At 43.2% G+C, this 13054-nt stretch overlaps 1 protein-coding gene across 1 annotated transcript in view; it reads right to left on the bottom strand.

Annotated features, from left to right (window-relative positions):
- The window catches only part of PLCB4 (phospholipase C beta 4), a gene marked incomplete in the record, with an annotated part of 314962 nt that overhangs the window by 80020 nt on the left and 221888 nt on the right, over positions 1-13054 (bottom strand). Inside the window, 5 exon segments of the mRNA XM_034764107.1 lie at positions 451-541; positions 8629-8713; positions 9216-9295; positions 9970-10063; positions 10721-10931. Of these exon segments, the coding sequence (XP_034619998.1) occupies positions 451-541; positions 8629-8713; positions 9216-9295; positions 9970-10063; positions 10721-10931 (561 nt within the window).

Raw genomic sequence — 13054 nt, 5'->3', positions numbered from 1 at the left:
CACTTCTTCAGATGCAAGTAATGCCTCTGAAGAAGTGAGGTTCTTACCCACGAAAGCTTATGCTCCCAATACTTTTGTTAGTCTCAAAGGTGCCACAGGACCCCCTGTTGCTTTTTACAGATTCAGACTAACACGGCTACCCCTCTGATACTTGACACAATGATGACAGCACACCTGCTCTATGAGAGATTCCATCTGTGTTACATTTTAGCGTGGACAGCACAGATTAGGACCCAGAATTCCATTTCAAGTTATAAGTATTTATAATTTCTACACATTTATACAGAGGGCAAAACTTTGCCATTGATATGAAACACAAGTGAAAACAAAATGTCATGCATAGTGAATATACAGTATATTCGTCATTTTGGAAAGTTTGGTAAAACATTATTCAGTTATCTAAAGTGCATACTTTTGTATTGATTTAAAGGCTCAATGAACTTTACTTACTTTTTTCCACTTCAGGTTTCAGCCTCTTGTTTTTTATAAGTATCTTTCTTTTGAGATCATTAGGGGATGGTAAGGGTCTTCCTGGTTCAAGCTACAAAAATGGAGAGAAAGGCTTATTGAGCATGATTTGCAATGATATTCTCATTTAACCTCTCTGACCACACGTTTTGGGCTGGATTTTGACTTTAGGACCAGTGTGAGCAAGGGACACTGAGGGCTGGTCTTCACTATGGGGAGATCGACGCTGCTGCAATCAATGCAGCCGGGGTCGATTTAGCGGGTCTAGTGAAGACCCGCTAAATCAACGGCAGAGCGCTCTCCAGTCAACCCCGGTATTCCAGCTCCCCGAGAAGATTAAGGTAAATCGACAGGAGAGCATCTACCGTTGACACTGCGTAGTGAAGACACCGTGGTAAGTCGACCTAGACTACGTCGACTCCAGCTAAGTTATTCACATAGCTGGAGTAGCGTAACTTAGGTTGACTTACCCCAGTAGTCGAGACAACCCCTGACTAAGCAGAACCACGGAAGGGGTGTTGTGTAGCCAGGGCAAGATGGAGACAATGACCTAAAGGGAGGACTTCCACTTCCTCTGCGGCCATCCCCTCCCTCCAAATGGGAAGCATGGGATCCCATCCCTCTCTGCTCATGGAAGCTGATGGGATCATTTGACCTGTATATTGTAAACTCCTTATTGTCTCATATTGCTGTAATGAGCTACACACAAAAAGCTCTGAATACATCAGAATAAAAACAACAGTTACATTAAAATATCAACAGGGAGGCAAGGACACTGAAAAAGTCATTCATTTCTTTTCTTCTGCTGCTCGGGATTTTATGTAGCATCAATACAATATTAAAAATAAAAGGTTCATATCAGCTCTTTAACGATCTCTGTGTGTTCAGGTAAGAATGTCCCTCTTTTTCGCTCTGTTCCGTTCAGTATTATCAGATTATTTTGAGGGACGATGTTTGAGAACCTCCTGATCTTAAGTTAGCCACATTCTGGATTTAAAAGCACAGCTAATGTGCAGTCCTTTAATTTTGTTTACCTATCTTGCAGTCTTGCTTAATCACTATTCTTGCCCCTTTTAGCATAACACGTTTAGACATCTACTATTTCCACCTCACATTAAGGTTTGCTAAATTCTAAAAAAGAGAACATGCTGATAAAAACCGTATACCTACTTTGCTAAGAGAGACTGCTGTTATTATTTATCAAATCATCTAAAAACTGAATTCTGCTCTATTATGTTCTCTCTGCTGCTCATAGCTTTCATAAGCGGCAGAATGGGTGCGCTGCCTGACTGCCATCCAGAAGAAAAATACCTCAACAATTAATCGGTAATAATAATATTTTACAAAATACTTATTGTTTGATGATCACAAAACATTTCACAAAAATTAATGAACACAATGCAAGAGTGTGGCAGGAAAGTATCATCATCCTCACTTTACAAATGGAGAAAAAGCAGGAAGAGGTTACATAGCTTTAAAATAAAGCATTTATCACCTGAGCACTGTACAGTAAATAGAAAAGGAATCTCTCCCCTGGAGAAATTACAATCTAAATAGACAAGACACAGAGTGGGAAGGGAAACTGAGGCAGAGAGAACAATGAAGTGACAGAGGTAATGCCACAGATCAGTAGCATACACAGGAGCAAAACCTAGGTCTCCTGATTCCTAGTCCACTGCCATATCTGCAGGACCACACCACCTTGGCAACAGTCAAGTCAGGAGACTGGAGTATCAGCTCAGACACTGACTTCCTGTGTGATTTTAGGCTAGTCACTTAACCTCAGTTCCCTAATATCAATTTCCTAATCTGCTAAATGTCACTAATAATACATACCCAGCTTAACTCACCGCCGTATTGTGAGGTTCCAGCAACCAGTGCACAATCCTGCAAAGATTTATCTATGCGAGTAGTCCTTAGCCAGGTGATAAGGACTATCCCTCCCGGAGGGGTTTGTAGGATCATATCTTTGATGTTTGGGGACGGTATCAAATGACAAATGCTACATATGTGCTAAGTATCATTAAATGACTTGCTCCATATTGGGAAGGGAGAGTAATAACATCTGTTGGCCCATCACTCTCCGCTCTGAGGTGGGCCGTGCATAGGACAGGATCCCCTGGTACAAGCCCCAGCCCACAAAAGAGTACAGATTTGGGTGGTGGGGGAAGGATCTGTTACCCAGATCACAGCTGAAAAGGACAAGGAGTACACTGAGGTAGAAGTGAGTTGGGACTGGAAGATATAGCCAGGGTTAGTAAGGAATCCTAGAACAGGGAGGCAGATCTCTTTGGAGTGGGTGGAGTGGCTAGGTATTCAACCACCACATAAAAAAATAATCATCATCTAGTCAGCTCTGTCACTGTGCAGGACCAGCATCAACAGCCTCTGGGGGAAGCCACTGTCAACCCACCACACCCTGATACCCAAATACAAGGAGAAGCAAACAAAGACGGCAAACAGCATGTGGAACCAACAACAATTGATGCAACATCCTTCCAAGCTAATATCCATTTTCCATTATAATTAAGTAAACTCAATCATTCAATTCCAGGACGAGAATTATGTACAACAGGGGTGGGCAAACTTTTTGGCCCGAGGGCCACATTGGGGCTGCAAAACTGTACGGAGGGCTGGGTAGGGAAGGCTGTGCCTCCCCAAACAGCCTAGCCCCCTACCACTATCCACCACCTTCCTCTTCCCGCCCCCTGACTGCCCCCCTCAGAACTCCCGACCCATCCAACCCCCCCGATCCTTGTCCCCTAACCGCCCCCTCCCAGGACCCCCCACCCCTAACCGCCCCCGGGACCCCACCCCCTATCCAACCCCCCTGCTCCCAGTCCCCTGACTGCTCTGACCCTTATCCACATCCCTGCCCCTGATAGTCCCACCTGGCATCCCACGCCTATCCAACTCCCCCTGTTCCCCATCCCCTGGCCCCTATCCACATCCCTGCCCCCTGACAGACCCCCCCGGGACTCCCATGCTTATCCAACCCCCCGTCCCGTCTGCCCCCCAGAACCTCCGCCCCATCCAACCACCCCCTGCTCCCTGTCCCCTGACTGCCCCCCGGCACCCCCTGCACCCCTTATCCAACCCCCTGGGCCCCTTACCATTCTGCTCAGAGCCCGGAGCCAGACACGCTGCCGCACTGCCCAGCAGGAGCGTGCAAGCCCGCCATCCAGAGCGCTGCCTGTGCGGCACCGTAGCTGGGAGGGTGGAGGGGGGAACAGTGGGGAAGGGGCCAGGGGCTAGCCTCCCCAGCCGGGAACTCAGGGGTCGGGCAGGACCGTCCTGCGGGCCATAGTTTGCCCACCTCTGATGTACAACAATCTCAACATGTACAATGAGGATAAAGTGAAGTCTAGGTTATCATCAACTGTGACCAGCAGTGAATATGTTTTGACTCCACTAGATGTCAGTACAATCAGGTTTCATTTCTCCTACCTCTAAAATACCAGTCTGCAATTAAAAGCTTAGCTAGGTGCCCCCTCTGGGAAAATATCTGCTTCAGCCAGTCTCACGCCTGTCCTGCGTTTTCCTTCCAGAGACATTTAAAACGGCATACAACTACTCATGAAAGGCAAGTTTCAAACTTGCACCAGATGCCTTTTGAAAGTTTGCTTGCTGGATGTGTGCATGGAGGAGGCAGAGTGACACAACTAGAGACAAGCAAAAAAAAACGAAACATAAAACAATGAGCAGCACTAAAGAGCAGAGACCAGATGAGGCTAGAATTGGGTCCTGAAGCAGCAGTAGCCACAGAACTCCTGGTGTGGCACCATTTCTGTCTGGTCACAGGGCCATGAGAAGCAGTCACCTGTGAGGACTGCGCTCAGGTTGGGGATGTTACAGGCAGCCACACATCTCTGCATACCCCTCTGGGTATGGGAACATGGTCTCTGTTATGCATTCTTGCATCTTAACTATCCCTGTCAAATTTAAGCAAAGAGAAAAAAGCACAGCCCTGGAGAAGGTGCCACTAGGCAAAAGGGCCTAGTAATCACTAGGGGCAGTAGCAGAAAGGTGAGACATAGGACTCTCCTTCTGGCTGTCTCTCTCGACAGCGTGGTGCAGCTGATAGCAGTTGTTCACCTCTGGCATTTGGTGGCTGCTGCCAGAGAGTTTGAATGGGTTGTGCAAAGTGGGCAGGCCCTGGAAGAGCATATGTAGACCCTAGAACAGTGGTTCTCAAACTGTGGGTCAGGACCCCAAAGTGGGTCACCACCACATTTTAATGAGGTCGCTAGAGCTGGCTTAGATTTGCTGAAGCCCAAGCCTCACCGCTCAGGGCCAAAGCCGAAACTCGAGGGCTTCAGGGCTCAGGCCCTGCCTGGAGTTGAAGCCCTTGGACAATGTGGCTTAGGTGGGCTCAGGCTTCAGTCCCCCCTCCTGGGGTCGTGTAGTAATTTTTGTTGTTAGAAGGGGGTCGTAGTGCAATGAAGTTTGAGAACCCCTGCCCTAGAAAATAGGTTAGGCCAAGGTTGAATATTGGTAGGCCATGCCTGTTAAGAATGCTCCAGCATTTGCTATATTTCCTGGCTATGTATGAGACTGAAATGCACATGGATTTTAGTTCTCCTGACTGGTCCTCCAGTTCCTGCTTCTGCTGGGAGCTCTTCATCCAATTCAGTTCCTAATGCAGCACTGACAGCAGCCCAGATTCCAAAGCTAGATCTGGACCATGAAGTATGAAATACAAGATGCAGCTGAAGGCACTACACCCTTCCCTTCCAGGCACATATGATCAATTACTTTGCATCTGTCATGTTCTTCTGTACCAGATATGAACTGGTTACAGAGCTTGCTTATACACACCAGATGTGTTCATCTTAGATCCTTTAATGCTCTGTCAGGTATGACTGAGGTTCATTTAAATAAGGTATTTTACACAGTGCCTCCTAAGGGCTGAACAGCGTAGTACAGTTTAGCATCTGGCTGTCCATTACTTGCAAAGACTGGCCTTGGTTGGTTTGCAATCTTCTTATTCTTGAATCTGCCATCGGTAGCGTTTTATCTGTTGATTGTTCTTTCTGAGGAACAAATTGTAGATGTCAATGGTTTCTTTTGAACTCTCCACCGTCAGTCATGATCACATATTATATTGGTGCAGAATTTATTTTTTGTATACGACCACAGCTGAAGTTGTCCATCCTTTTTCTCCATTCATTTTTACATCAACATGGTCACCAGGTTCTAGACCTGGCAATTCTCTGAGTGATGTCTGTTGTAAAATATGTTCAGAAGCTCTTGTAGCCTTTTTATTGGATTTGGCTACTCTCCTCATGTCAGGCCACTTTGGAAATAGGTTCTTTTCCACAGGTGGAACAGTAGTGCTGAGTTGTCTTCCCATCAGCAGGTCTATATCCGGCTGGACTATATCCAGTTGCTGTTACTGGTGTGGATCTGTAACTCAGAAGAGCAAGGAATCAATCTTTCTGCTGTAGGATTTTCTTAGCAGTCTGTACAGCTCTCTCAGCCTCTCCATTTGGTTGTGGGTAATGTGGGCTGCTAGTAATATGATCAAAATCATATTTCATTCAGAGTGACTTCAATTCTGCTGCAGTGAACTGTGGTCCGTTGCCCATCACCAGTTGTTCTGGGATAACCGAAGTGAGCAAAAGTGCACTTCAGTTTCTCAATAACATTGGGACATGTTGTCTTTCAAGTACATTATTTCTATAAATCTGGGAAAATAGACCACGATAACCAGGTAATGATGTTCTCTGAATCTGCATAAATCTGCAATTAGTCTCTTCCAAGGTCTCTCTGGTGTGGGTGTTTGTACACTGTATGGTTCAGCATTGTTTCTTAGGTTGATTTGTACTGGATAACCTCTCAGAAGTCCAATACCACCAAATCCTCTATCAAGTTCTTCCACCTCTCTCACCGGGCCCATCATGGCTGCCATGCTACAGCTGAGAAGTTGTTAGTCTTTGATCCTTTGATCACATCCACTCAGAATGCAAAGCTTTTATCTTTGTAAGTTGTTTCTGTGGTGAGCTGATCCATGCCATTCAGTATACCTCCAAGGCTAGTCAAAGCTGTGACTTCAGCTCTGAGAGGGATTGAATGTGATTGTAAGTCCCTTCTAAGATGACTGTGACATCAGCTCCTGAGTCAATTTAAAAGTCAATCATCTTGCCGTGAATATTTAATTTCACTCTCCAGGTTAGGTTCTATGTCTAGAGCCCTACGTGCATACAAAAATTTGGATCCACATCCAATCCGAATCTGCGATAATTAACTTCTATCCGACCCGCAATCCACACTCCACCGTTTATATGCATCTGCATTCGCACCCATGTCATTGTTAGAGCCCTGCACAGATACAAAAATTTGGAGCTGCATATGATCCGCAATCAGCAAAGATGGTAAACAATACAACCACATCCATGGAGGCGGATATCCACAGTTTTGCAAGGCTCTATCTATGTCATCACAAGTAATAGATATCAGCAACAATGGCTCTTGGTGGTCCGTGATATGAGTCAACTCCCTGACTGCTTTGGTGCAGCAAACAGCTGCAAAAAGTCCATATTTCATACATTTATTACATCGCGTGCCTCTGGCTGGACATGCATAATCTCTTGAGATATGATTTTTTCCACATATTGTGCATGTAGGCTGGAATTGTCACTGTTAACTTGGGAGTTCTCTCTCCTTGCCTCAGGGGTTTTATGATAATAATTTTTAACACCGTTTCTAAGCTAGCTTCAGTTTTTTAAGTTTGTCAAATTTCTCTAGGTTTAACTGTTTCACTAGTTCAGACTGTTTTGCTATTTAAATAAGAGGTTAGGGTTAAATCTCTCTTCAATTTCAGCTGTTATGAAAAGTTTTTCATCTGTTAACGTAGTGGTCCCCAAACTTTTTTGTCTGGCAGGCGCCAGACGACGAGCCACCACGGACCGTGGCCGGTGGACGAGCATCCACCGAAATGCCGCCGAGAAGCGGCAACATCAATAGGCGTCGCCGCCGAAATGCCGCCGACAAGCAGCGTCATCCAGAGGCGTCGCCGGCAGCATTTTGGCAGATGCTTGTCCGCCGGCCAGTATGTGGGTGCACATAGATGCCCCAGCGGGCGCACATAGATGCCCCAGCGGGCGCCACTGCGCAAGAGGGGAACCCCATTGGGGACCACTGTGTTAACCCAATAAGCCAGCCTGGGTTTGATATTTTTATGTTTTGCATTCCCAAAATCAGAGTTTTCAGCCAATGAATGCAGAATTCTTATAAAACATTCAACATTTTCCCCTGGTTCTTGAATTCTCTCATGAAAACATTCTCTTTCATAAACTACATTTCTCTGAGGTATAAAGTATGCATCAAACATAGCCAGAACCCTTTCATAGTCATCTTTGTGACAGTCTGCAGTAAAGTCAAAGGATTTAAAGATATGCTTTGCTTGCTTTCCCACAACATAAATTAAAGAAGAAATTTGTATATCTCCAGTTTCTTCCCAAAGTTTGTTTGCAATTCGAAATCTTGCAAAATACTGTCTGTCCATTGTGAAGATTTGTCAATTCTCTGGGGCATTGAAAAGTGGCATGTTGATGAGATCCTGCAAACTTTGTGTCTGTTCTTTGTGTCTGCATTTTGTTGCTTTGTTCCTTCTGTTTCTGTTCTTAGTGTACTCCTGACACCGTGTTCTTCTGTACCAGCTGTGGACTGGCCACAGTTCTTGCTTATACACACAAGATGTGTTCATTATTAGATCCTGTAATGCTCTGCCGGGTATGGCTAAGATTCATTTAAATAAGGCTTTTGCACATAGTGCCACTTAGCATTAATACAGTTTAGCATTAAGTAGAGCATCAATGACTGGAAACTACAGAGAGACAAGGTGGTGAGGTCACAAGCAAAAGAACTACATTTCGTCTATTTGATATGGCAGGCAACCCTGCTTGATTCAGCATGGGGACATGGCTCCCCAACCCTTGCCAGAAGTCCTTCCCCAATCCATGTTCAGAAGAAATTAAATGAACCAGCTAAGGACAAGTTGGGCACCCAAAACCTGAGAAGCCCAAAATCAATAGTGATGTTTGAACACTTAGGCCCAGGTACACAAGTTTCTCCACTATTGGTGATGTGACCCCAAGTTACTACATCTCTCTAATAAAATTAACCCAAGATATAAACACAATTTTTAAAGATACATACTGGATGTGTTTCTAGAGGTTGCTTCAAAAGGAGATCGCCAAAATAATCTTCACAGTATTTTGACATCTTGTACTGTTGGTATTTGCTGAAAAAAGTGACATTCGTTAATTTCTTAAGACTCTCTCTCTCAAACCCCTCCCCCCCCCCAAAGCCCCAAGCCATCATTCAGCAACAACAACAACAAAATATAGAAGTAATACAAGTATTTCATGTAATTTGCTGCCCACTTGCAATAAAATTACAAGACTTACAGTACTTTTAACTGTTTAATAAAAACCTAACTAATATAACTGAAATGCATGAATTTATTTAGACCAAAGTAATGTGCTGATTAAATATTATTCAGTTAATGTGACCTTCAAATGTAACTCACTGCTGAATCACAGCATTATTAAACCAACGTAAAACTTGACCTTTGCATTCAAGCAAACATCTCTGAATCTTTTCAAAGCGACATCTAATCTAATTTATCTGCATAACCCTGTTACAAAGTTTTCCAAGTAAAGTTGAACTATTATGAGCCTTATCATAGGTACAATTGCTCTTTCATTGCACTATTAAAAATGTAAGATGAATATACTTTATACCTGCAGTGATTTTCAAATGAAAGAATAACTGGATACTCAGATGTAACAAATGCAGTTTCCTTAATGGCTTGAATGACATCCTTTAAAACGCAAAGAAAGTGTTCATGTTAAAACACATCAAGTGGCAATCATGAGTAGAAATATTTTTACAGACACAGAACATAGTAAATGAAGCAAAGACAGACGGAACAAAGTGTGTCTATTTCATTTCTCCGTTTACTCCTACTCACTACCTTGCACTCCATGTTTAAAAAACTCCCTCTCCACCTGTGGAAGGAAGGTGGTAGCAACAGCCACAAACTCAGTGCTGCTCTGAAACATAGGGATCTGACAGCTGATCTGGCCGAGAGGAGGATTTTGGCTGAAGGGACAACTTCTGTGTTTCGCCTGTCCTTTCCACAGGTAAGGGGGACTTTTGCAGCAGAGCCCATAAGAGTGGCAGGATTTGGAGAGACTATGCGGAGGGCCTGAGTGGGCTCCCTGCATGCTTTCATGCAGAGGGGGGTGGAAACAGGTAGTCAGGCAGAGGCAAGCTTTTAAGAGTTCGGGACATAGGAACCACCCCATTCGAATCATTCATTCCATTAGGATGTAGTACCAGCCATGCAGTGTTGTGGGGGTGGAGGGGGGATTCCTTCTCTCTGCAGAGTTCCCTACTTGCTAGCTAAATTTCCCAGTCTGGGTGTTGAAGAGAGGATTTGGGCTTAAAGTTTGACTTATAAATTTGAAGTTACCAATGATATATATATTCTACCTTGAAAAGAATATCTGTACACATTGCTTTCCCATGCGTTATTATTGGTTCTTGGTCTTCACCTTTTCCATCCCAACAATCCAGTTCAACACATCTAAAAACCCAATAACAACGATGTCAATTTCCACAATATTTCAATACATATATAAGCCATTTGACAAAAGCTCCAAGCAATCTGTCTTGTTCAGGAGCAGAGGCTACAGTAAATAACAATGCAATTTTAGAAGCAATACAATTCCTCTCACGCTGTATGTAATACACAAACTCTTATCATTTCAATTTGATTTTATAACTATGGACATATTACATTAAACTCCGTGTGTGTGGGAGTGTAAAATGTCTGAGTGAAAGTGTTTTTTTTTTTTTTTTTATCAGCACTCCATTATTTACTCTCTTGTTAGCTAATTTGGATATACCATATCTATGCACTGCAAGTAGTTAAACTGGAAGTCATAAACTGATATCCGTGTAAATGCAGATTGGCTTAATTGCACAGCACAAATCCCTCTGAACTGCAGAAGTGTGCAGCCTACCAACACACCCTTTCCCCCCACAATACTAGACCTTCCTAAAGACTACTCTTTCCATATGTTTTTGTACAATAAAGAATTTTACTTATGATATTTTTCATATTTATCATACTTGTTAAATTTACATGATATCCTATAGAATTGCTGAGGTAAATAAAATGAAGTATTTGATTTCCCTAAAACAATATTAACTATGAAAGCCATTATCCTATATTTCCAACCTGCAACCAGCCAAAAGCACTTGTCTGTACATCTCTACAGAAGACTTCCCGCCAAACTGCCTGCCTGTTAGATAGGTATTGTGGGAGGAGCTGATGAAGTAGTGAGCCAAAGAATGGTCCATTTCCTGGTATAATTCCAAACGGTCAAGGAAGACTGGGGCATTTTCATCTGACATCAAATATCTGCAGAATCCATCACTTGATATGAGACCTGGAAGGAAAAAAATAGCTTTATGTTTTTTCTGTATTTATGCAGAGAATACAGATGGTTAAAGGAACACAGACATTGTTACCCAGAAGAGGTGCTGGTATTTTACAGCAGCAGATGAAAGAAAATTAACAACAGTAATTTAAGTACAAGGCTCTCCCCAGTCTTTCAAAGGCTGGAATCCAAAGATTCTATTAGCATGACCTGCAAAGTTAATTTATTTTGGATTTATTTCCAAAACATGGAAGGTTCAAGACCTTTGCTAACCATCCCACTGTTCGAAGTATATACAATAGATTATCTTCCCGACAATGAAAATGAAAACATTTTCTATGTAAACAAAGCCATGTTAGAAAATGGAACCTTGTGTGTACAGTAACTTTGGCCACAGTGTTCACAGTATGTTTTCTTTTACCTCTTTTTGTTTTGTGCTTCAGAAATTGTAAAAGATGAGGGGCCAGATTCTGGTTTAAGCCAGATCAGATTTTGCCTGTGATCTATTTTAAAAATGGCCTCACACTAAGGAAAAAAAAATGGGAGGGGGGAGCGGGGGAGGTAGGCAGTTAACCATCTAAATGTTACATTACACAATTTGAATGCAATTTGAACTTGAAGTTCATGTTTCCTAATGTTAGACATGGGAGCTCTATTATTGGCAAGGGACAGCTCACAGCAGCTCTAATTTTATTCTGTTTCACATGACCTTTTTGTTTCAACAGAGAATCCCTAACCCCCCAGCTTTCACTTGCTTATAACTTTCTGAAAAATTCTCACTTGGGGCTTTGAACTTCCTATTCTCGGCCACAGCCAAATCCCGTCAGCTGGTTTTGAGTTAGGGGAAAATGAAAAAAAAATTAAAAAAAAAAATCACACATTCTCATCTTAAGAAATTTAACTACCCGCCCCTCCGAACTTAAAAACAGCAGAACAAAGTAGCTCCAAGCGTGACATGTAATTAGCCTGGAGGAAAAAGTATAAGAAAGTGAAAAAATAATCATACTGTGTATAGTTGGTGGATATCTGCTAAGATTTTAATAATGAAGCCCTGCCCCACTGATAACATAATTAAGAGACTGAGTTGCAGAGTCTCCCCGAGAAGGAGAAAGTGTCTATAACTGCTCTCCCACAGAGCTCCTGAACTTACTGAGCCATTCATGTACTGTACAGCACATGAGGAAGGGCTGAGTTCTAGTTACCGACCCTTACTAGTTACTGATCCTTACCGTACAGCAGGGGTAGTCAAGAGGCGGACCGTCGGCCAAATCTGAACCACCAGCTGCTTTTGAATGGACCCCCAAATCTTTTTATTTACTTATCATTGTTGTTGTTATTATTTTAATTTTTTTTTTTTGGAGTCTGGACCTTGACTGCACCTTGACCAAGAAATTTGGACCTTGACAAAAAATAATTCACTACCCCTGCTGTACAGTAACCAAAGCAGGACTGGTTTCTTACAGCTATTGTTCAGTGAATGAGGTCTTGCCTCCCACACAGTGCTATTCAGTGCACACATGTGCCTAAGTGCTTTATGGAATAGGGGTCTTGTAAAGGACTGCAGAGAACAGTCCTATAGATCATTTATCACCAGACAGATAAGCCATTGCCTCCATTGGATGTTGGGTGGCTACTCATGCATTCCCAGAATACAAGACTTTATGGTCCTTGCAGGATTGGTGTGGGCCTGCCCCTGCCAGCATGGCCTCACATGGATGGTGCATGCAAGATCACACTGGTGGGGGCAGAATGATGTGCTTTTCAAAATGTCATCCCGGTCTGATACTGGACAGAACCTAGTCTGGTTTTGTCTCCACACTGGACTAAGGACCAATCACCCAACAAGAGGACAGTATGGTTTAAAGCCAGATGAATGACCTGCCTATATTCGGGATCCACAACTTCTGGGGCCAATTCCTCCCCTTCTCCCACTAATTCCATTGGGGTGAAACCCGCATGAACTAACTCCATCAAGGAAAGATCATCATCATCAGAAAAAACCCATCCTTTTTTCTGCAGGAGACATTCCACATTTACATACATCGCAGTAGAAATAATAAAGAAAGAAAGAATTAAAACAATAGGCTCAAGTCGCTACCATGACTCAGTGATTGGTTGAAAGAATATGAAAA

Source organism: Trachemys scripta, chromosome 3 (assembly GCF_013100865.1).
Source record: "Trachemys scripta elegans isolate TJP31775 chromosome 3, CAS_Tse_1.0, whole genome shotgun sequence".
In the NCBI taxonomy this organism is placed as follows: domain Eukaryota; kingdom Metazoa; phylum Chordata; order Testudines; family Emydidae; genus Trachemys; species Trachemys scripta.
Note: the sequence above shows the minus strand (reverse complement) of the source record. Positions and strands in the feature narration are given on the sequence as shown.